At 39.5% G+C, this 24,144-nt stretch overlaps 1 protein-coding gene across 1 annotated transcript in view; it reads right to left on the reverse strand.

Annotated features, from left to right (window-relative positions):
- METTL15 (methyltransferase 15, mitochondrial 12S rRNA N4-cytidine) overlaps positions 1–24,144 on the reverse strand; it is a 189,892-nt gene that overhangs the window by 32,267 nt on the left and 133,481 nt on the right. The window contains exon 5 of the mRNA XM_063438580.1: positions 20,314–20,492. Coding sequence (XP_063294650.1) covers positions 20,314–20,492 — 179 coding nt within the window. The remainder of the gene's footprint in view (positions 1–20,313; positions 20,493–24,144) is intronic.

Raw genomic sequence — 24,144 nt, forward strand, 5'->3', positions numbered from 1 at the left:
TGGAAATTGTAATAGTGTTTGTACACTCAGTGCATGCACATTCAACATTTGTAGCACTCGTATGTATAGAGTTACAATACATGCCCCATATCTGACTGGACTGGGTCTGGACACAAGCTGAATATGATTGATACCAGCATGGAACCCACACAAACAGTCCAAGGATACGCTTCAGAAAGGGGTCAAGTCAGAGTCTTTATGAGGTTTCATTTTGAAACACCACAAAGTTCCCTTTAATTCATGGACTTGATTCTAAGTTGTTCAAATTAACGAAATGTGCTATAAAATTACAAACGTATACTTTGATAAATGCGTATAGAAGGAGTTAACTCCATTTCTAAGGTTTTTAAATTAAAGTACACATTTTTAGCTTTTGACACCAGATATTAGAGTTGTTTACAAATGTTCAACTTCTCCGTGTTATTCAAGGTTTCTATGGTAATGCCGAACACACCATAACAATTCTGGGTACTGTGAGGTTAATCAATTTAATTGATCGATTAGATAAGAACGTCTGCAATGAAACATGATTTCTGCTCCATAATGCTACCTCTGCATTAATACTTTGATATTTTTTTTTACTTTGATCTTCAGGGTTAAAGAGGATATTCAATCCAGATCATTGTGCACACATTTAATGTTGTAAGATAAACAATGCACTGATATAAAAATGAAAAACAATACACCCACTACATCAGCGTCCCATGAGGCAGGACACCGGTGGGCAGGGTATGTGGGGACAAGGCAGTGATGCAAATTGGGGGGGCAAGCCAGTGATGCAAGGTGAGACTGCATGCTTGATTGAGTTTCTTATCCCTCTTTTGAATATCTTATCCCCCTTGTGTGTCTCTTACAACCCTCCCCCCTTTGTATGTCTCACACTCCCCCAGCTCATTTGTGTGTCTCTCACTCCCCCAGCTCATTTGTGTGTCTCTTACTTCCTCAAGTCCCTTTGTGTCTTGGCAACCCGGTTATTCGAGCTACACAACTCACTGTTTAATAAAAATAAAAAAAATAAACAGTTTTCTGAGAATCTCCAAATAATAAATACTAAATGGCTATATCCATGAAATAATTCCCTTCCTTCAATGAGAGAGTTAATGAATGTGTCGGATGATATATACAAGTATCCTACATTTTATTTTGAGGGTGCTCGTGATACAGAATCGTAGCAGAGAGAATTGCTCATATAATTTAGCAATCAACAAATTATGAAAGTTCACAAATGATATCAGCAGTTAGGCAAATATTGCCACAGCGTGCGCTGCACAATGTAATATCCATCATGGCTTATTGTCGAGTCACATGTTAGCTGCTTCAATCTTGCATACATTTAATTGTTGCCATGAGCCCCGCTCATTATTTGAGAGCATCAGCCAATAACATAGCTACATTTCTTCTGCATTTGATTTTCCATAAAACCCAAGGGTGGTAAAACTGATATGTTATTCTAAGAGAACAAAAAAATAAAAAGAAGAAAAAAAAGGACTTGAAAGATTATCTTTTTTTTTTGTCTCTCTCGGATAGTTCAGATAACAGAAAGTACATCTTGCCTTTGTGTAGGTTAATGTGTCAAAATGTAGATACTGCTCTTATCAAGCTGTTCATTCACAGCAATACACTGGAGAGACGTTTTACATGACAACTGATAAGGACACAGAACAAATGTGGCAAGCTAAAATAATGACTCCATCCTTCCAGCATATAAGTGTTTCCATCGTGAGCAACTAACACTGTAACAAACAGCACTGATCGTTTCTTGGCTTCACTACCAACAAGTGGACAGTGTTTTTAATACTAAGTCAAAATGTTTAAATGTTTTGGATATTGGCTGTGATGTAACATATCTGGCTAAGAGATAGCACGGGAAGTGGGCGGACAATACTGAAAGAGTAGCTGTACACGTTCATGCTGCGTGCATGAAAGTCTGCATGACTTTATTCTGAGACGGTGAGCAAATTCAGTGGATTAACGCTCCATCTGTATTATGTGACCAAACCTATGGGTCCTAAGCTTGAACTTCAGCCTTCTACCCTTGCAAGGGTGATAAATAGATATTACCGTTAACATCGTGTTTTTTATCAGCTGCTAATTTTGTCAAAACCTAAAACACTAAATACATTCAGTCTGCTTTGGAAGAAAAACAATATAAAACATTATATAAAAATGCTGGATTATGGGAGATGTGTTTCAGCCAAGCAACAAAGCTGAAGTGTATAGGCGCTCACTATAATGCAACAAAATAATAAGGGCTGCTGTATACAGTACAAGGATTCCCAAAACCTTGTGTATTGGTGAAACAGAAATAGAATATGGCGTATACTGCACCCAAAATTATACGTACATACACCTGGAGAAGGGAGGGCTGGTAAATACCTCAAAATGATAAAACAGAAAAACAATAATTGTGCAATACAATTTTGTAAGGTGTGAGATATTAGCTAAATAGCTGTAGTAAAACCACTCACATTGGATAGAGCTCTAGGTACTGATCCTCCAGATGCGAGTGCAAACAGAATATAAAAGTGGAAGAGAAAAAACTCTGATAGTGTAGTAAGTACTATAAACTGTAATGTTTAAAGAAAGTAGTGTACTTACAATTTATAGAGCAAGACCTGCTCTAGTTTTCACAGCATGGGTGGTACTATCCCCACCTAAGGATATGATGGCACCAGGTAGCAAACAGGATGCAAGGTGAAATAAAAAAATTGTAAAAGAGTATTAAAATTAACTATTTATTATAAAAAATATATAACATAAAAAATACGTGTAGGTACAAATAAATGTCCATATAAGTCCCACTTGATGCGTTTCGCCTCTCCAGAGGCTTTATCAAAAGTGTGTGCCAAGTACAAGTATAAAATTAACAATATGTATAATCGTCCCATTAATAGTCCTTAAAGCATACGTTAATATCTCTGTTTTCAGAGGTAGATGTTGTATAGGTAGATATTCTTTACAACTGGGGCTGTTTTCTTGGTTCCTTACAGATGTACAGTATATGGGAGACAAAAACATAAAATGAAATTCAATGGTACAGTATATCAGGTAGAATAGGTGCAATGAAATAAATCATAACATCCCCACTCACAATGTGTAGAGCCTTAGCCAGCTCTAGCGTGTAGTGCCGTGAAATGGTACAATTCCCACTCAAGGATATAATGTGAGTGTTTACATTGCCTCTAATAACCACCTCTAATGGCTGTCACTTAGGCAGCCACTAATGGTGCTTCCTGATAGTAGTTCTGCAAATATTGCAGGACTGACATTCAGTGTCTCCACACTCTGCACAGAGAGATACATTTAGTTGAATGCATCTCTAGGAGGAGATGCTCACTGTCAATTCCCTATGGGCAGCAATTGATTGTTTGAGATCATCAGATCCCAGTCAGAGGAATATTTTATGACTTCTGTACAACACTAACATCAGTAATACATGTTTGTATTCCAAACATGATAGTGCTGCTTTAAACTTGGTGTAGGTAAACAGTCAATAACCCCTTAAGGACAGAGGCAATTGTCCATGTTCTGAACCAAAACAAAACCTAGAATTTGAGCTATGTGTCTGTTCAACCATAACCTCTTTTATATTAAGTACACCCACACTTATTATATATCATTTTGTTCAGGAGAAACAGGACTTTCGTTTCAATTTTTTAAACATTTCTAAAACACAATTTAATGTGATTAAAATATAAAATAAGTGTGAGAAATTAAGAAATGCTGTTATTTTCCAACTTCTGTATGGCATTTTAATTGTTAATGAAATAATATTGTTGGCTTTTACTGCAATAAAATACACATATTCATCGAGGCAAGCTCCTTGGTTTTGCACCCCTACCTGTCACAGGTGCCTCATCCTAGGGCCCTATTTAGCCTTGTACTGCAGAAAGCCCCAGATTGAACATTTTCCGCCCAAGTAAGTGGGTTAATCTCATAAGAGCAGACATTCGGTTGTTAGAGTAGGACCTGCCAAAGATGGGGTACATTGACGTTGTGGCAGACTTATGCAATGTATGATCATATACTGTAACTAAACCCCCATAATTTTTGCCTAGGTAAGGTGCTAAAAAATAAATAAATTAATTTAAAAATCTGTGAGCTTTGAAGTTGCTGTTTAGTGGATGAGTGAGTGGATGAGTGAGTGCACTGGATCTTGTGTAATATATATATATATTTATTTAATGAGCTTATTTTATGAATTATAAGTTGGGGGGTCTGCCTGACAACCCAACCAATCCCCCTGCAGGCAATCTGTCAATAATGCCAATCCGAGTCATGTGAATGCAGTGTTATCATGATCACATGACTCAGATGGATGGGATTGACTGCAGGATGGCTGCTTTGGTTGTCTGGCAGTCCCCCTGACCACGATCGCCATGGAGGGTAAGTATCCTGGCTGCTGGGAGTGTATGATCGTTATGGCTTGCTATGCCGCCCTAATGGCGTTAAAGCCATACTTTTGTAGGACGGCATAGCACCTGATAACGCCAGGAAGGGGTTGAAGGTTAGTTTAATAACTATAAAACATGATAAGGCAAACAAATGCATATTTTACGTTTTCACTAACCAGCATCATCAAAAATATACAGTAGCTGTTTGAAATGTAAAAAATATATAATAACAAAAAGTCCTTGCTAGCCTTAAAGGGACACTATAGTCACCAGAACAACTACAGTTTATTGAATTTGTTCTGGTGAGTAGAATCATTACCTTCAGGCTTTTTTCAGAGAAAATGCAGTGTTTACATTACAGCCTAGTGATAACTTCACTGGTCACTCCTCAGATGGCTGTTAGAGATTCTTCCTGGGTCATGGCTGCCTAAAATGCAGACACTGAACTTTCCTCATAGAGATTAATTGATTCAATTCATCTCTATGAGGAGATGCTGATTGGCCAGGGCTGTGTTTGAATTGTGCTGGCTCTGCCCCTGATCTGCCTCTTTGTCAGTCTCAGCCAATCTTATGGGAAAGCATTGTGATTGGGATCAGGCTACCACTTCTGATGATGTCAGCAGACTGCTTGTTTTTTTATGCAAACAGCATGCAGATCTACAGCTTCTGGCTTGAATACTGTAAACATTTGCTATATTTATGGAGGCATGAGGGGTCCAGGGGGGCTAGATGGTGGTTTGAACACTTTAGGGTCAGGAATACATGTTTGTGTTCCTGACCCTATAGTGATCCTTTAACAAGCTTTTCATAGGCATGCATACCCCCTGAGAAGAAGCAAGGGGCCACCCAAAAAGGGCAGGTATTTTTAGCTAGCTAGGAATGAGGCATCCAGTAACAGGATAAAGAGGTTATTTCTTCATTTAATTTAAATGTTCACACCTCACAAATACATTACCTGTTAAATTTATGGATAAGCAAACATAGTACTAAGAATCCTGGTTGGTGAGAGATCCCTTTTAAAGGTCCCAAAATATCCTCCTTGTGAATATATCCGGCATAATTACAACAGACTAATAGCAAGCAGTGTGATTCGCTTTGCTAATCAATGATTACTTAGACATTGGTGACCACTGTACGATTAATTAGCACTTTTTTCAAACCGATCAACTTTGACATTGCAAATTGTTTTCCTTTTGTGCTAATTCGAAAACAGATTTAAACAGCATCATCACTAAGGTCGTGATTGGAAAGACCTGCACTAATTATTGACAATTCTACCAAGAACCACACTTAAAGATCATTACCTCATTTCTTCACTGCATGAAGAGAAAGTAAAGCTTAATAACAATACCTAGTAAAACATTAGAAAATAGGGACAAGAGGACATGACAAATTAACAACAAATTAGATACACCACCATACATGTAATTGTTTTGCAGGTTTTCGTTGGTGGTATATGAAATCGAGGCTCGCAATAGCTGCAGATATAGCATCTGCAGCTAATGCAAGCTCTCCCTTTCTTCCCTGGCACAGACGTCTGTGTCTGTGCTTGCTGGGGAATGTCCAATCAGAGGCTTCCTATGAGAAGCCTTGAGGACCAGCCACAAATGTGCACTGCTGTCCAATCACGGACTTGTCAATGAGATGCATTACACTCCGTGCAATAGTCTGTCTTTTGAGTTTAGCACCACAGAGCTAAACCACGATGATAAAACATTGGCTGTCTGTATGACTGACACCCAGGGAGCTGTATGAGGGTTCACTTAAACTACATTTGTATTTCAGTTGAAATCAACAGTTTCATATATAAAAAAAAAAAAAAAGAATTGGACGCACCCTACACACAAAGACGCACTTCAGCAAGCTGACATGCTTTATGTGTTTGGTTTTATTCTGCATTTTAGGCTTTTTTTCCCCCCAATGAACATTCCAGTCTGACAGAACTGTTCTTGACACTTGTGCCCCTAATCTAGAACGAATCCACTATCACTTGTACAGTGAATCCCCTGCAGTCTGACTAGGTCACCTGTCTTTACGATACTATACACATTTCCATGACATCCACACCCTTTTGATTTCAAATCCCCTTCTCTGCAATTTTTGATAAATCTATCAATCTGTCATATTGATTTTCAAAATGTGAAAAAGAGTGAAGGTCCTCAGCACTGTAACACTTTGAAGAAGCCTTTATACAGGTGAAACGCGTTAGTGTGTTAATATTTTAAGCTACTGTTATCACTTTGTTTATTAATAAAACTAGTTTTTTTTTTTTTTTGAAAGGCAAGTCTAGAGGAGTGGCAATTCTTTTAAACTCTGATTTGAATTTTGCCCATTCAGATAGTAAAATGGATCGAGGAGGTAGATATATTTTCTTAAACGGGAAGCTTAATGACCAAATGATCACGCTTGCAAATATATATGTGCCTAACGTTAATCAAGCATCTTTCTTGAAAACATGTCTAAGGAAACTTGAAGATTTCAAGGAAGGAGTTTTTATAATTGGTGGTGATTATAATATGGTCTTAGACTATGCAGTGGATAGCTCTTCAAGTATGAGAGAAACACAAAAGAGACAGAGGTCATTAGTCCTAAGAATTTTGCACTCCCACCAACTGATTGATTGCTGGCATACTCTCCATCAGTATGAAAGGGACTACACTTTTTATTCATCAGCTGCAGATAGCTATTCTAGGATAGACCTGTTTTTTGTAAATCATCGATATTTACATTTGGTAAAGGGCGCAAGAATAGGAAATATAACGTGGTCCGACCACGCCCCCATTTTCCTGGATATCGAAGTACAGGGTGTTGGGAAGGGTAATAACATATGGAGATTAAAAGAGTCCCTTCTTGACGACCCAAGGGTCTCTAAGGACTTATCAGAAAAGCTTTCTCAATATTTTTTAGATAACTATACAGATGATATTAATGAACCATGGACATGGGAAGCGCATAAGAGTGTGATCCGGGGGTCTTAATCAAATGGGGTGCTAGATGTAAAAAGGAACGAGCCGAAGAAATACAAAGGCTAGCTGTGCATAAGCAAACTCCAATCGAAGAAAATGTTAAATGTTTATCGGCAGTTAGATCTAAGTTGAGGTCATTATTGACATATGAGGCCCAAAGAGCGGTCCAGCTGACACAAAGTACAATCTACACACATGGGGAGAAAAATGGGAAATTCTTAGCTAAAGCCTTAAAAGTAAAGTTACAAAAAACATATATACCCAAAATCAAAGACACACAAGGGAAAATTTGTAATACTACTGAGGAAATAGCAAACATTTTTAGGAATTATTACAAAGACCTATACAACTTAAAACCCCTTGAGAAGACCCCATATGAAAGAGAACAATATCTTTCTAAAAATATTCCATCAAAAAATTCTAAAGATACATCAGCTCAACTGGAGGAATTGTTCTCCCCTCAGGAGCTTTCGGCTGTGATAAAAGCAATGCCTCTTAAAGGACCACTCTAGTGCCAGGAAAACATACTCGTTTTCCTGGCACTAGAGTACCCTGAGGGTGCCCCCACCCTCAGGGACCCCCTCCCGCCGGGCTCTGGAGAGAGGAAGGGGTTAAACTTACCTCTTTTTCCAGCGCCGGGCGGGGAGCTTTCCTCCTCCTCTCCATCTTGATCGCGACGTCATCGGCTGAATGCGCATGCGCGGCAGGAGCCGCGCTCGCATTCAGCCGGTCGCATAGGAAAGCATTTACAATGCTTTCCTATGGACGCTTGCGTGCTCTCACTGTGATTTTCACAGTGAGAAGCACGCAAGCGCCTCTAGCGGCTGTCAATGAGACAGCCACTAGAGGATTTGGAGGCTGGATTAACCCTCATTATAAACATAGCAGTTTCTCTGAAACTGCTATGTTTATAAAAAAAAGGGTTAATCCTAGAGGTACCTGGCACCCAGACCACTTCATTAAGCTGAAGTCGTCTGGGTGCCTAGAGTGGTCCTTTAATAAAAGCCCTGGGCCGGATGGTCTCACTGCACGTTATTATAAACAATTCTATAATATTCTTGAGCCACATTTTCTAAGAACTTTTAATGGCCTATCTCCAACTATGGACATTCCGCCATCAATGTTGAGAGCAGTAATTGCTGTGATACATAAAGAAGGGACAGATCCAGAAATTTGCAGTAGTTATAGACCGATTTCTCTTATTAATGTTGATTTAAAAATATTTGCAAAACTTTTGGCACATAGGCTTAAGCCCCTTATGCCTGGACTGATCCACCCTGATCAAGCTGGCTTTGTCATTGGCCGTGAAGCCAGAGACAATACCACTAAAATTTTGAATGTAATACATGGAGCTATAATAAATAAAAGTCCTACAGTTCTGTTAACTATAGATGCCGAGAAGGCATTTGACAGGGTGGATCGGTCCTATCTGTTTGCTACCTTAGAGGCATGGGGGCTTGGCCCGAGATTCTGTAATTGGGTACAGACCTTGTATAGAGGTCCCTCTGCTAATGTCCGTGTTAATGGTCAACTTTCCAACTCCTTTATTATTAGTAACGGCACCCGTCAGGGCTGCCCATTGTCCCCTCTTCTCTTTGTTTTAGCATTTGAACCTTTTTTAGAGGCTATACGAAAGAACAGTTTAGGGAATAAGATCCATGAACTTGTGGCAATAATGGCAACTGATAGTGTAGATTTAGTCGCTGTTGACATGGTATAATGAGAAAAATGACTGGGACATAGCAATACCAGGGTACTCTTTATATAGAAAAGACAGGGAAGGCAGGAAAGGGGGAGGGGTGGCCCTGTATGTGAAGGATAGCATAAAATCTAGCCTAATAAAAGTTAGTGAGGCGAACATAGAGTCCATTTGGGTTATGTTAGAATTTGGTAATCACACAATAACTTGTGTAGGTGTGATTTATAGGCCCCCAGGACAAATTGAAGAGTTAGATAATCTACTAGTTGAGGAATAAGCTAAAATGACAATGAAGGGGGAAGTTATCATCATGGGTGACTTTAATCTTCCTGATGTGAATTGGAAAACAAAAATAGCTGCTTGTGCAAGGAGCACACATATTCTAAACTCCCTACTGGAATTGTCTCTAAAACAAGTCGTTGAGGAGCCAACTCGTAAGTAGGCCATACTAGATTTAGTGTTAACAAATGGAGATTTGGTATCCGATATTACTGTAGGTGAAAGTTTAGGATCCAGTGATCATCAGTCAGTGTGGTTTAATATAAGAACAGTGACTGAGTCACATCACACAAAAACAAAAGTTTTAGACTTTAGAAAAACAGACTTTTCTAAAATTAGAATATTTGTAAAGGAGTCATTATCAGACTGGAGCAATCTAAATCCAAGAGAAATGGGATTATTTAAAAGGAGACCATTATGATAGGATATGGGAACTATGGCTAACGTATTGGGCAGAAACACCATAGCAAGACAATACCATAGCAAGATTACGTTAAGACATACTCAAGACAAGCTAATAGACCACTAATGATAGAAGTTTTGGCAGAACCTCCCTTTTTCTCTTTTTTGTTTCTTTCTTTTTCTTTTTTTTTTGGGGGGGGGGGGGGGATTATTCTAAGCATATGATGATATGAGATCTTGATAATGTTATTTGGCAATGACATAAAGCGGTCCCAATATCTGACGCATATCTGAAAAAAAAGAAAAAAAAGAAAAGAAAACTAGGAAAAAAAGGGAAGAAAAAAAGTTGTATTTTTATTCATTTCTGGCCTTTCTTATCTGCATCCTTGAGGATTTTACCTGGAGGACTCCTTATTCCTTGGTGGGGAACATACCACCTATGCTGTTTAGGATTGAGCAATACTTATTTGCGAGTATATCTTCTTTTATTAATTATAATTTTAACACTACAGAGAGCACTATGTTTTGGTTTTATATTTTTTCTTATATCACTAGATAGAGCACTCTCTACTGACATACCAGAATACATCGAATGTGAGCACCACTGCTGACCTTACAACGCTAACCACTGGCCTAAAGACACCTCCACATATAGGACCAGAACCATCTACATATCCACAGACGGGGATTGTACCGTCCTGGTGCAGTGATCTGGAGCGGATCTTGAGCTCCAGAAAAGTGTAAGTGCAATCGTTTTTGCCATATTTGATACCCTAAAATACTACACTATATTTGGGTTTTGTCCCTTCTATTTTTCATATTGCTCCATTGGAAGTAAGGACTTTAGTTGTAAGCGCTGCTTCCTGTCATTCTCTTATTTATATCATTTTCAAGCCCAGGGCAGGTGAGATTTGAGACCTGGTACACTGACCTGTCACTAAACTGACAGACCTCCTCTCTCTGATTCAGGCCTCTCTGTTCCACACGGGTCTCTGCATTTCATCTTTTGTGTTCTGTTTTTGTTCTTTGCATTCTGACACTTTGTAAACTTGTATGAGATTTTTCAGCAACTTGTGCTAATGCTTATCCTTTTTAATGTATGACACATATTTGGCAGACAGAAAAGATTTAGAAAAAATGTATGTGGCCCCAATTCTGTGTTATACATTATCGCTATGACATGCTATTCGTCTGACTGTTTATTTAAAAAAAAAAAAAGAAAAAAAAGAAAAAGCCAGTTTGTAGGATTCCCATGGAGGGTAACCTTTAAAGGGACTCTCCAGTGCTAGGAAAACAATCCGTTTTCCTGGCACTGCAGGTCCCCTCTCCCTCCCACCTCCCATCCCCGGTTGCTGAAGGGGTGAAAACCCCTTCAGTGACTTACCAGTAGCAGCGACGATGTCCCTCGTCGCTACTTCTTTCTCCACCCACGCTCCTCCCAGTCACCACGTCAGCTGGCGGGGGAGACAGATCCCGCCCGCCGTGGGGGAAACCTAATGCGCATGCACGGCAATGCCGCGCACGTGCATTAGACCTCTCCATAGGAAAGCATTGAAAATGCTTTTCAATGCTTTCCTATGGGGATTTTAGCGACGCTGAAGGTCCTCACACAGCACAAACCTGTGCTATAGACCAGGAATTCCCCTTTAGTGGCTGTCTAGTAGACCGCCACTAGAGGAGGAATTAACCCTGCAATGTAATTATTGCAGTTTATGAAAAGTTAAGGGTAGTGGGAGTTGGCACCCAGACCACTTCAATGGGCAGAAGTGGTCTGGGTGCCTGGAGTGTCCCTTTAATTACCCTGTTTCCCCAAAAATACACCCTACCCCGAAAATAAGCCCTAGCTGGATTATCGGGGTGGGCTGCAATATAAGCCCTACCCCGAAAATAAGACTTAGGCAGGGCCGGCGCGTCCATAAGGCGGCACAGGCGGCCGCCTTAGGACGCACCGGCCCGGGGGCGAAAATGTCCGGGTGACCGGCAGGAGGGAAGTGCACAGCTCCCCTCTCCTGCCGGTCACTTCTTGTAGTGTGGCCGAGCGCCTACCTGCAGTGCCGTGGACTGTGTGGAGGGGGCGGGGATATGACACGTCATATCCCTGCTCCCTCTGTAGCACACAGTGCGCCCAGCAGGGGCGTAGCAACAGCCGGCCACCTTCATGTCAGCATGGGAGGACTTCCTCCCAAGAAGACTGCAGAGAGCAGAAGGCAGAGAGGAGGGGGGTTGGGCAGGACTAGCTCCAACTACCAACTACCTCAGGCAGCACTCAGGTAAGCCACCCTACTGTGTATGGCTAGAAAAGTGTATATTTTGATGTGTGTGTGTATGTCTGTCTGTTAGTGTGTCTTTGTGTGTGTGTATGTCAGTGTGCCTGTATGACTGTCAGTGTGTCTGTGTGTGTTTCTGTATGTCAGTGTCTGTGTGTGTATGTCTGTCAGTGTGACTGTGTGTATATGTGTGTGTATGTCTGTCTGTGTGTGTGTGTGTGTGTGTGTGTGTGTGTATGTCTGTCAGTGGGTGTGTGTGTATGTCTGCCAGTGGGTGTGTGTGTATGTCTGTCAGTGGGTCTGTGTGTGTGTATGTCTGTCTGTTAGTGTGTGTGTGTGTGTGTATGTCTGTCTGTTAGTGTGTGTGTGTGTATGTCTGTCAGTGTGTGTGTGTGTCAGTGTGCCTGTATGACTGTCAGTGTGTCTTTGTGTATCTATATGTGTATCTGCATGTGTGTCAGGGTGTGTATCTTCGTGTATGTGTATCACAGTGTGTGCGTGTGTGGCAGTGTATGTGTATATGTGCATACATCTCAACATACATCTCAACATTCAAACACCAAACACTGTGACCAGCACCCGAACCCGCTTCACCACACAACGGCCGCCATGTTCTGTGACATCGCACTGGGCGAAGGCGGGAGCTACGGAGGGAGGAGGAGGCGGCTTCCGACTGTGCGCGCGTCAGTCAGGGATCTTGGCTCTTCTTTTGCCTCCTCTCCTCCCGCGGACATCTGCACCCCCCTCCCTCTTTAGTGCACGGAGCGGGCTGACGTCATCACAGCCGAACTTCTTCTTCTACCGGTACGGTAATCATCAAAAAAGAATGTTTGTTTTTTTGTTTTATGTACCGGTATTTGAAGAAAAGTTGTTTAAATGTTGTTCAATGTACATACCGGTACCGTAAATAAATAAGCCCTACCCTGAAAATAAGCCCTAGTGTGTTTTTTGTGACTAAAATTAATATAAGACCCGGTCTTATTTTCGGAGAAACACGGTAGCTTTTATATATTCTCTGTAGAGTGAGGGTATAAAACTATGCCTATGTTCCTTAGTTCTCTTTATCACATACTATGGTAGTTACCTTTCAAAAAATCATTGCGATTTAAAGGATACTCCAGGCACGTTCCGGACACGAACCCAACTGAAGTGCATTTGATAAGTTTTGGCCTTCAATTCATGCTGTATTTCTTTCTGTACAAACCTCTTTATTGGCAAGACTGATGTTTTGCAGCATAACCCCATGACCGTAGACATGCCGGCATCTTTTTTTTTTCCCTCAAAGTAGCTTCCTTATTAGAGGTATTCATTCAACGAGAGGTCAGTGTGAACCGATTTACGAACATGACTTACCCAACAGCCTATCACAGTCCTATTATCTGCCCCCTTCCTCATTAGTACAGTTTTAAAATACTATAAAATTTAAACGAAGGGATTGATCGATTGTGTGCGGAGTCAGCAGTCAGCTCACACTGATCTCTTATTGACACATTGCTCAATGTCCACATGAATCAAAATCGGTTAATTATAGACATTTCACCTATTAGCATTATTAATGCACATTGTTTAAGCATGTGTGGGGTAGGCATAAGGCTATAAGATAAGGCCAGGGACTAATGAAAGTATTTAGAAAATTGGGCAGACTAGATGGGCCGAATGGTTCTTATCTGCCGTCACATTCTACATAGATCTCTGTAATCTACATCCTGTGGTAATGACAATTTTTTCTCATTACCCTCACAATATAGTCCCACCGAGCCTGGCGTTGCAAAATTAACAATGAAATCACAGTTTTGGCCCAGTTTTAAGACTACAACTTTTTCTGATGTAGGCAGCCTTGCTGACAGCAAAAATAGATACAAACATGAAAATTAGGATTGTGATTGATTTGATAAATGTAGTACAATACCGTAGGAAAGTCAGAAAACATTGATTGGTTGCCAACGCAAGTTGTAATGTCAGCAAACATTAGTATTAAACATTGTATTGAAGAATTATTTTTTTATATTAAGTCAAAACACACAATCCATGCCAAGGAAAGCTATATTTATCCACATAACATATACTGTCTGTATATATTATGGACGATAAGAGGAAGATGGAATGTATGAATTAATAGTTTAGACTAAGCTACATATCAACCAATTGTCTAACTAAAGGATAATTGATCAAGGAGCACCCCACATATGCTTAAAAAAAATAAAAAAAAATAAAAAGAGCAGATAATTTTTACATTTTAGTGTTTATGGATTACCCTCGAAGCACCCTTTAATATTACCTTATCAGACGGACAAGCTTGCAAGACCATAATAAATTAAGAGAGAACGGATAAAACTTTGCAGCTTGTGAGTTAGAATATTCTTCTAGACATTTTTAAAACACAGCATGTTCTATCAGATATACCAAAGGGTTTATAATGACAAAACAAGAAGCTCGCTGTCACCAGGAATGGAAATTAAAGGTATGACTCAGAGATAACCAATAAAACCTGTACTCCACACCTGACCATTTACTTAGTGCAGCTGGTAATTGAAGTGCTGACGCTTGCTGCTCAGCGGCAGATAGATTTGCAGATCTGTTGTTTTTTTCCCATTCCAAACTGTGTAAACTTTAATTTTAATAGTTAGAATGAAATAGCATCTTCCAGACCTTGTTACAGAGTCCAAGATTCTAGAACACACAGCATCTATATAAGTATCACAGGGACATATTTTATCAAAAGATGCTCTGCTGACCAAAACCTTGGTTTTATGTGTATTATATGTATTGCAAGCCATCACATTTACCTTTTCTCAATGTTGGATTCTAGAGTTCCCCCCTGTCAGTCCCTGCATTGGATTCTCGTAATATATAGGGCTCAATATAAAATTCTGGTTCTTGCTTTCAAATCTCTACATAATGCTGCTCCCACCTATCTATCCTCCCTAATACACAAATATGTCCTGTTTAGGTCCCTACGCTCTGCTGAAGACCAACGTCTATCCTCTGTTCGTACTCCCACCTCTGATGCTCGCCTTCAAGACTTCTCGAGGGCTGCACCGTTCCTGTGGAACTCACTTCCCTCCTCCGTTAGCTGTTCACCGAGTCTCCACTCCTTAAAAAAATCATTAAAAACTCACTTTTCCAAAGAAAGAGCTAAACATAAGCTCCAGAAAATTATAAGTGCTGCCTCCCTGCACCTTTCTATGCATATCAACCACACCACCAGAAAGAAGACACTCTGTTTAGGGAAACCAAAGCTGCCACACATCCAATATACAAGCGTAAAAAATTCCACTCCCTCACAAATCTGTATCAATTAAACTGTTAATGGTTCCCAACTGATTCCTCTCCTGCAACTTTCATTTAAAAAACAAAACAATCACACTAAGTATTCAGTGAATACTGTTCTACCAATCTACTTCCCTTCTTACTTCTCTTACCTTTTGTGTCATTTTACCCCACTCCCTCTAGCATGTAAGCTCATTGAGCAGGGCCCTCAACCTCTCTGTTCCTGTGTGTCCAACTTGTCTGGTTACAACTACATGTCTGTTCGTCCACCCATTGTAAAGCGCTGCGGAATTTGTTGGCACTAAACAAATATAATAATAATGTCATCCAACCTGTAATTAGGTTTCAACATGGTTGATCTTGTACCTCTAGTCTGATATCATCCTATGTCATCAAATGTTATCTTCGATACTGACACTCAGACGCTACTTATTACTGCCATTGTTTGTGTCATTTGGCTTTCAGTCTGTCATAGCCACTCATGCCAAGACGCACCTTCTGGTTCAAAACAAAGACACTAATATGTCTTGTTCTATATAAAACAGGTTATTTGTTTTTAGAAGCCTCACAAGTGGGTTTCCTTGTCTTTTCTATGATATTTGTCATTTGCTAGTCTTGTGTAAGGGCACTTACCAATTCTGACCCATCTATGTAATGTTTCTGCACTCCAACACTGACAGAGCCACTTCATTCCAGGCAGGTTCACAGCCTTGTGGTTATGGCTTTAATATTGACCAACCTGCGTCAATTCAGCCAATGTCAGGAGAATCCAGACACAGCGTCATTTTTAGGGATATGGGATGATAGTTAAAGGGGGAGGACCAGTCAAGAGATGTTTTTTTCAGGATAGGTACTACAGTGGCATGTTAAGGGCAGCAGGGATAACGCCAAAAGAGAGCAGTGTGTTAAGGAAGGCACAACACAGGGGGAGAGAGATCTGATAAGGTGAGATAGAACAGGATCAAGAGGGCAAGTGGTGAGTGGAGAGGAAAGGAGAAGCGCAGCCACCTCTTGTTCAGTAGCTGGGGAGAAAGTCTGAAGGATAGGAAAGGCATGATCAACGTGTGGTTGAGAAAGAGAATGGCAAGGTGGGGAGAATTCTTTCCTTAGCTGTTCAATCTTGTCGATAAAGTAGCATGCAAAGCTATCGGCCATAAGGTTAGTTTGAGGGGTGGCAAAGAAGAGAGTTAAAGGTGTCAAAGAGACGCCTGGGATTGCGGGAGCATGAACTAATGAGAGAGGGAAAAGTATGACTGTTTGGCGAGGGCAAGAGCTTTGTATGTAGTATGTATATGCAACCAAATGATGAAAAGAAAAAGAAAAGAAAAAAGAAAAAGAGGAGGGGGAAGGAATGTGGGAGAGAAAAATTAAGGTTTTGTTAATTTAGCTTCTGTTACTTCCTATATCTTACTAAGAGTTAAGACCGGTCACTCCAAGGTCCGGTAATATGTCATTCTATCTGTTCTCCTGTGCCTTTGTTAGTGTTGGGCTTGTAGTTTGCTGAGAATCCTCCACTGTTCTTGACAGTTTGTATCTCACTTTCTCTGGTTTCTAGAATTTTGTCCTTAAATGTACATTTGGTAAAAATAAATAAATAAAAATATCTATTTGATTTGGTGATAGTTGGACATTATCGTGTTTGTGCAGTTCTGATGTCCTAACCTTGGCTAGTGATTTTTACTATATACCATTACTTTTTAGGTGGGTCTGCCATCTGGAAGCAGTAGGTCACTCCATACTAGAAACAAGACACCTTCTCTACATTGTAAAATTTTAAACATTGGGTTCTTTTCTCCCCTCTCTTCCTTCTCCATCCCATTTGCTCTGTTACCCATAACTACTCTAGCTGCTTACACCTGATATTATTACTGATTTAAATTATTATACAGCATTTCTAGCCATTGACCCCATTTCCTATTGCCACCTGCTCTGATATTTGGATCAGCTGCCGATTCAGATCAAAAGCGGCCTGCCCTGACAATCAGTCTGGTGATCTGTCCATCTCTTGTTAATGGCCATTATGTACCTAAAAGCAAAACTGAGTAAGATAGGATTGCTTCTCCAACCATTCTGACGATACGGTGAATAATCATCTCTGGAAAGTAGGTCCAACACACACCTGCACCAACTTGATTTACACAGGACAGCCCAGGAACATTCCACATTTTATTGAGCTAACAAAATCTATTGAAATCATAGTTTATTTCCTTACTGCAAACAATTAAATGCTTTAGCCCGGCCAGAAAGATTTCTGTAGGGAAACATTGTAAACAGGTATAAATTTATCTTGCACTGACTAAGTCTAGGATAGAAACAGTATATTGCTCTCTTAAGTTTAAGCGAACAAACTTATTATTGTGTGCATAAATTCAATAATGAAGTGAAGTTACAGAAAGAAGCAACAAATAACTTTAATTACTCTATACAGGTAATAAAAAGTTGCAATACATATAGTACAGAAAAAGACACAAACATGGTGGTTTGAAGCTAAATGGTCACCGTCTACGTTTTAAGGTAGATTTCCACACTGAAACGTTGCTTTTAGCTAATGTGAGTGGATTCCAGTCAGCTTCCTCTCTTCGCCTGCCTTGAACTACAGTGAAAATCTGAGGAGTTGCTTCCTTTTGGACTATGGGTAGCATTAGAGGCTACGGTGGGGTATCATTGTATTTGGGAACAGTGGCCGAGTACAAGTACCAAACATGGGCTCTGCGAATTTTCTCAAAATAAAACACACATGGAAGAAAAAAAAACCACAAATCAATAAATATAGCCAGGAAATTTGACCTAATAATTGAATGAAAGAGTCAAAATGCTCCAAGTTAAATAGCCTGGGAAATGTACTTTCTACTAATCTATACTTTTGTGCAGCGGTTTTAGATTCACAGTACAAAATAGAAAAGATACAAATAATTAAATTAAAGGGACACTATAGTCACCAGAACAACTTTAGCTTAATGAAGCAGTTTTAGTGTATAGATCACTCCTCTCAGGTTTCACTGCTCAATTCACTGCCATTTAGGAGTTAAATCACTTTGTTTCTGTTTATGCAGCCCTGGTCACACCTCCCCTGGTTCGGATTGACACAGCCTGTATGAAAAAAACTGTTTTCCCTTTCAATCAGATGTAATTTACCTTAAATAATTTTATCTCTTGCTTTGTAAATTGAACTTTAATCACATACAGGAGACTCTTCCAGGGTCTAGCAAGCTATTAATATAGCAGGGGATAAGAACATCTAAATTGAACAGAACTTGCAAGAAAGGAAGGATAAACATTAGATGACTTTTTACAGGAAGTGTTTAGGAAGGTTGTGCAAGTCAGATGCAGGGAGGTGTGACTAGGGTTCTTAAACAAAGTGATTTACCGGTAACTCCTAAATGGCAGAGGATTGAGCAGTGAGACTGCAGGGGCATGTTCTATACACCAAAACTGCTTCATTAAGCTCAAGTTGTTTTGGTGACAATAGTGTCCCTTTAATAAACGGCTATTTCACTCATTACTGTTATTAGTCACAGAGTAAGAGTTTTTACTCTGGAGGTTGTGTTTCTACAATCCTACTAATCTGATATGATGGAATATTGACACAGGTTTTCCACGATCCATTTTACATTGGACAGGTTTTTTAGTACTGCATTACACTCGCAAAAGGCTGTATTTATTGCTCTGTATGCTATAGGTCAAGAGTAGGGAATCTTCATCACTCCACGTTTTAAACTACATCGCCTATAACGCTCTTACAAGCATAACGCTGCCAAAGAATCAGGGGAGTTGCAGTCAACATCTGGAGTGCGGAAGGTTGTCTACCCCTGCTATAGATTGTTCCACATTCTGCTTTAAGCTGTGCCTCCAATCACATTACACCCTGTCTGAGTCTGTGTATTGTCTGCTTACTACTGCCACCATGTTTGGATGTCTCCTGCCACAATTATTGCAATAATCTCATTTTACATTCAAACATTCATTCTGTATTAGACATAATGGTTTGTGTTTTACTGTGTTTCACTAAAATAATGTCCTGATAGTATATGCTCAGTAGAGTTCCCCCGTGGATTGCTACACAGGGGATGCTTGAACACTCATTGCTTTCCACTGATTACTGCTTCTCTGGGTTTGCCAAAGACTCTTCCTTCTTGGAATGCCATCTTTTTGTGAGGCCATGGTGGCTTTGACACTTTGACATCCCGTTTCTAATGGTTTGTAGTATCCGGCACAATGACAGAATAATGGGTCCTTTACACCAGTGACTTGCAACAGATCCAAACTGAGCTTGTGATTGTAACGAGATTGTTTTATGTAGCTATCCTTTCACAGACTAACAGGGCTGTGTATTGCCTGCTACTGGTGGTCAGCATTTCATTAATAGAGGTTGATAGAGTTCAGCTGAAACCATAACTTTTTCATGGTGCAGTTTGAGAAGTCATTTTGAATGCTCACTTGACTCACTTGAGCATCTGTTACATTTTGAGGCCGCAACGCTGAGGCATTACGTAACTGCGGGCTTTGTTTAATGCAATTCTGGGCAAAGTTCTAAAAAGTGGAGCTATCACTATGGAAAAAAACAAAATATTCCTGCTGTTTGCTCCAGCATTGTTATTTATATACAAGCCCACACCAGTCAAAAGCCTTTTTTTCAGCAGGTGGCTATTATCTATACTCATCTTAATAATAAAACCAACGCTTCAACAGCACAACAAACCTTGAAAAATCAAGTGAATACTAAGCAGCCTTAATGATCAAAAAGTCCCTCTGCTCCTGTAACTCCATCTTCTGTTTAAGTAGAATACGTGAGAAATCAATTCATGTACAATCTATTATTAAACTAATCAGCAAACTACAGTGTAACAATAAACTGATGCTTACGAAATATAAAAATAATGAAAATAAAAAAAATAAATTAAAATCTGACTTCAGAGAGAAACAGACAGGCTTATATCCTGCATGATTTTCAGGACAAATGGATCCCTGTGGGACCTTGGGAATTAATTTTTTTTTTCTCTTCTTTTTCAGACACAGTTCAGAATTAATGACGGTACCTGCAACAATGCTAGCTAGCTGCTGAGTCCTGTTGATGGGGTATATGTTACGTGCTTGAACGATAGCTGAGGCTATTTTCCTGGCGTGTCTCTCCTCCCCGTATGTTTTCAGAATGGACGCAAGCGCCTGTTGATCTAAAGCATTCACAACATCAGCAGCGGTGGGCATGTCAGGGTACCTACGCACAAGGAAAGCCAATTAGTTCACTGACGTGGGTTTTCATTGACAAAAGGTGAAGCTTCATAGAACGGAGACATAAAGCCAAATACACACTCTGCATAGGCGCGCCTCAGAGATTTTAAATAACTCAAAGCTGTCTTGTGAAATCAAAAATAGATGTTTCTTTTTTCAAATCACCTCCTATTACTTTGAGTTCCTTGCTCGTTCTGTCAAAAACTTCATGCTTTTTTGGTTTCTTGGTTTTAACAGATCATCTTAAATTGATCTATTTAAGTTACATGGTCTATTTTGCATTGTGCGTTTTAGAGAGACTGTAAAAATAAATACATATATTCATTAGGAAAAATGTGTAAATTGGTTAATTGTGATTAATCATCAGCCCCACACATAGAAGTCTATGAAAATATAAGGCAAGGAGGTAGAAAATGTTAAATGATTCGTGCTGCAAAACAAGATTGGCATATAGAAATCAGTTTAATAACCTGGAAGGGAATTAAGATTTGATTTAAACATATGCCCCCTCCCTATTTCATGTACTTTCCTTTTTGCTCAGATACATTTTGATTTGTAACACAAATGTAGATTTTATTAAAGGGCTATAGAGTCTTGTTTCCATTTAATAGAAATGTGCTCTAATGTGCGATTTGTATTTATTGATTCATAGATAGAATGCACAGTCTCTAATGACATTTTTTTCCTCATCATTCCTAGCCAGCACAGAATGAGCATTTCCTTGTATTTATGTATTTCTTAAAATAATAGGACCTCGGAAAGAAACATGTAATGCATATAGATCCTGTGTGTCCATCTATAGTCTTCATTAATTATTAAACAGAGAAATTCATAGTTCTGCATAGTTATACCAAAGGCTGGATTTTCCATTAGGCAGAGTAGGTTCCTGAGGTCTCTGTCCTATAAGGGGCACCTATATACAGCATTTCTAATGTGCCTTTTTGGAGCTTAGGTGGGCTGGTGAATAGAGATAAGCAGGAGTCTTGTCCAGTGTCCTCTGTAGTCGGGTTAGCCTTCTACATTTGATAGCAGGGCTACAGGAACAGTTATAGAGGGTGTACAAGCTCCTCCAGTGTCTGTGTGTAAGGCTGGACAGGAAGTGGAAGGGGTCACCTCCCATCTGTCCACTAACAGACTCTCATACAGAAAACGTCTTGTAGGAGGATCAGGGACATAATTGAGTGATGCACACTGCGTAACAGCTACTGTAGTTCTATTACTGAGTACTTTGCAAATAACCCTTCAGACTCCACATACTTGAACTCTAAACACCCCTTCTCCCCTAATCCTAAATGTAACCCTGCCCAAAATCTAAACAAACTATTTCCTTAGTCACGAATTTAACCCCTTAAGGACACATGAAGGAAATATTCCGTCATGATTCCCTTTTATTCCAGACGTTGTGTCCTTAAGGGGTTTAAGCAGCTCAATGTCTAAACCTGAAAGACACCCCATATACTATAACTATAACCCATTTCAAGTAAAGTCTGACAATAACCCTATTTACTCTAACCACGTTTGGCATCATTTTTTAACCCTGTATGCATTTACACAGCTGCATTCGCTCACTATACTCACAGTTCAAACACAATACATTACAAGTGGAAATGTACACACACATAGATAACTATCAAAATTGAATACATGATGTTTTATAGATTTTTTATTTTTTTTTGCCTGCAATGCCTAGTTAATAAATTATTAAACTTACTATCATTTTGCCTTTTTTTGAGGGAGCGTGAGCAGGGGCGGCTTAGACATGTAAATCAGGCCCTGGTTATACCCCAAAACCACTGGAACATCAACGGCAGAGATCCAAGATGGGTAATTTTGCTAACGCTAGACTGAACAATATGCGTTATATAGTGACTTAAATACTGTACAATGCCAAGGCTAGGAATTACTGGTACAACTGCACGTGAAATCAGGCACCGCTGATCAAAACCAATTTGTGTTAAGTGAAGTCTGCAGCACACACAATTTTGGCAACTGATTTTATTAATTAAGCACGTCTGTAAAACTACGGTGGGAGCAGATTCCTTACTTCCATCATCAACCTTAGAAACTGAAGGTATTAATGACCAAAAATCTTGGATTCCGACAAAAATATATCAATTTGACACATTATCATAAGTTGATTTCAGCAGCTCTTCATACAAATTGTGAACAGAAGAACTTTAAATTCAATGTGTTAACTGGGCAGAATTAAAAAGTCAATTCCGTAGATTAATTAACAAGAATGATTAGCTCTTGGTAGTTTAGCCTAATAGACAATACACTGTCCAAATGACCTACTGCAGCAGATGAGCTTACACTCTAATGGCCATTGGAGTGATACTAAAAACCTACAGTTATTTAAATGTGCATTGGGATTTGGGATAGTGTGCAAGTAACTCTTTTCTTTGTTATTGATTGTATGTATTGGGGCTGACATGTTTATTACTTATTGCTGCCGCCCAGGAGTAGTGGGAGTTTGAGGATTAATTTTGTATCTTTGAATTTGATTTTGTGCCACACAGCCATGTTACAGTGCTGCCATCCCCTCCCTGTGTTCCCTATTAAGTGTTAATAAGTGTTAAGGGGTTTAGAAAATACCCCTCTCTGCCTCATTATAAATATTACCTTTTCGCTGAAAGCACTGTTAGTGTAGGACTCACCTAAGAGGTTTTGCCTTGACGTGGCAGGTGAGCTTACACTTAAAGTGCCACTGGACTGATACTAAAATATATCCAGTTATTTAAATGTACATAGTGGTTTGGGATAGTGCGCATGTAACTTTTTTCTTTCGTTTTTTTAAATTAGCTACCTTGTTTACTGATCGGGCTGTCAAAGTCCACTGAATGTAGTACAAACATTGCATTTGCCAGCCTTGACTTGTTAAATGATGGTTCTTAGTCTAACGAACCATAATATAGTCAAAATATTAAGGAATTACAGTCAAATTATTGTCTGTTGTATACTACTAGTAAAAATTGGCTACCATGTTCCCCACATCTAGCAATTAAAAAGGTCTCGGTATAAAGAGTAATATAATATTCCAACCCTCCTTCACCTCTCTGTGTATCGGATTCTGAATGTGCTCTGTAGGTTATTTGCTGAATAAACCGAACAGCTTTACGGCACCAAATTCTCCTACATTCTGTCTTCGTTCTTGCATATGACAAAAATTACAGAACAGTCACGTTTACGGTACGAGTATTTTTTAAAATTAAAACAGATATTAATTGTGCTATTCTATCATGTATGACCCTAAAACTGCTTTTTTTGTTTTTAACAGGTGGAATCAATGGCAGCAAGCTCACAGACATTAGTAAAACATGCAGGTTGACAAAAGTTAATTGCACCTAAAAATTATGGCAAAATTAAATTAAGTTGAATGAAATGTACTTGGTCCTTTGCTTCTTGACAATGCAGTGGTGACATGAGCACCTATGTTAAATATACTATTAATGGAAATATATATATGAAATCATATATTTTTTTGGCACAAATATTTCCTATTTATATGTCCTAGACTTCGTGAGTCATATACGACTGCTCTTATTTAAGTAGTTACAGGTGAAACACAAAGATGAATATTTTGAGCACTGTTGGGCAGTGAGCTGCAGGGCGATACACAGGCTTGGTAAAACGGTTAA

This window comes from Pelobates fuscus, chromosome 12 (assembly GCF_036172605.1).
Source record: "Pelobates fuscus isolate aPelFus1 chromosome 12, aPelFus1.pri, whole genome shotgun sequence".
In the NCBI taxonomy this organism is placed as follows: domain Eukaryota; kingdom Metazoa; phylum Chordata; class Amphibia; order Anura; family Pelobatidae; genus Pelobates; species Pelobates fuscus.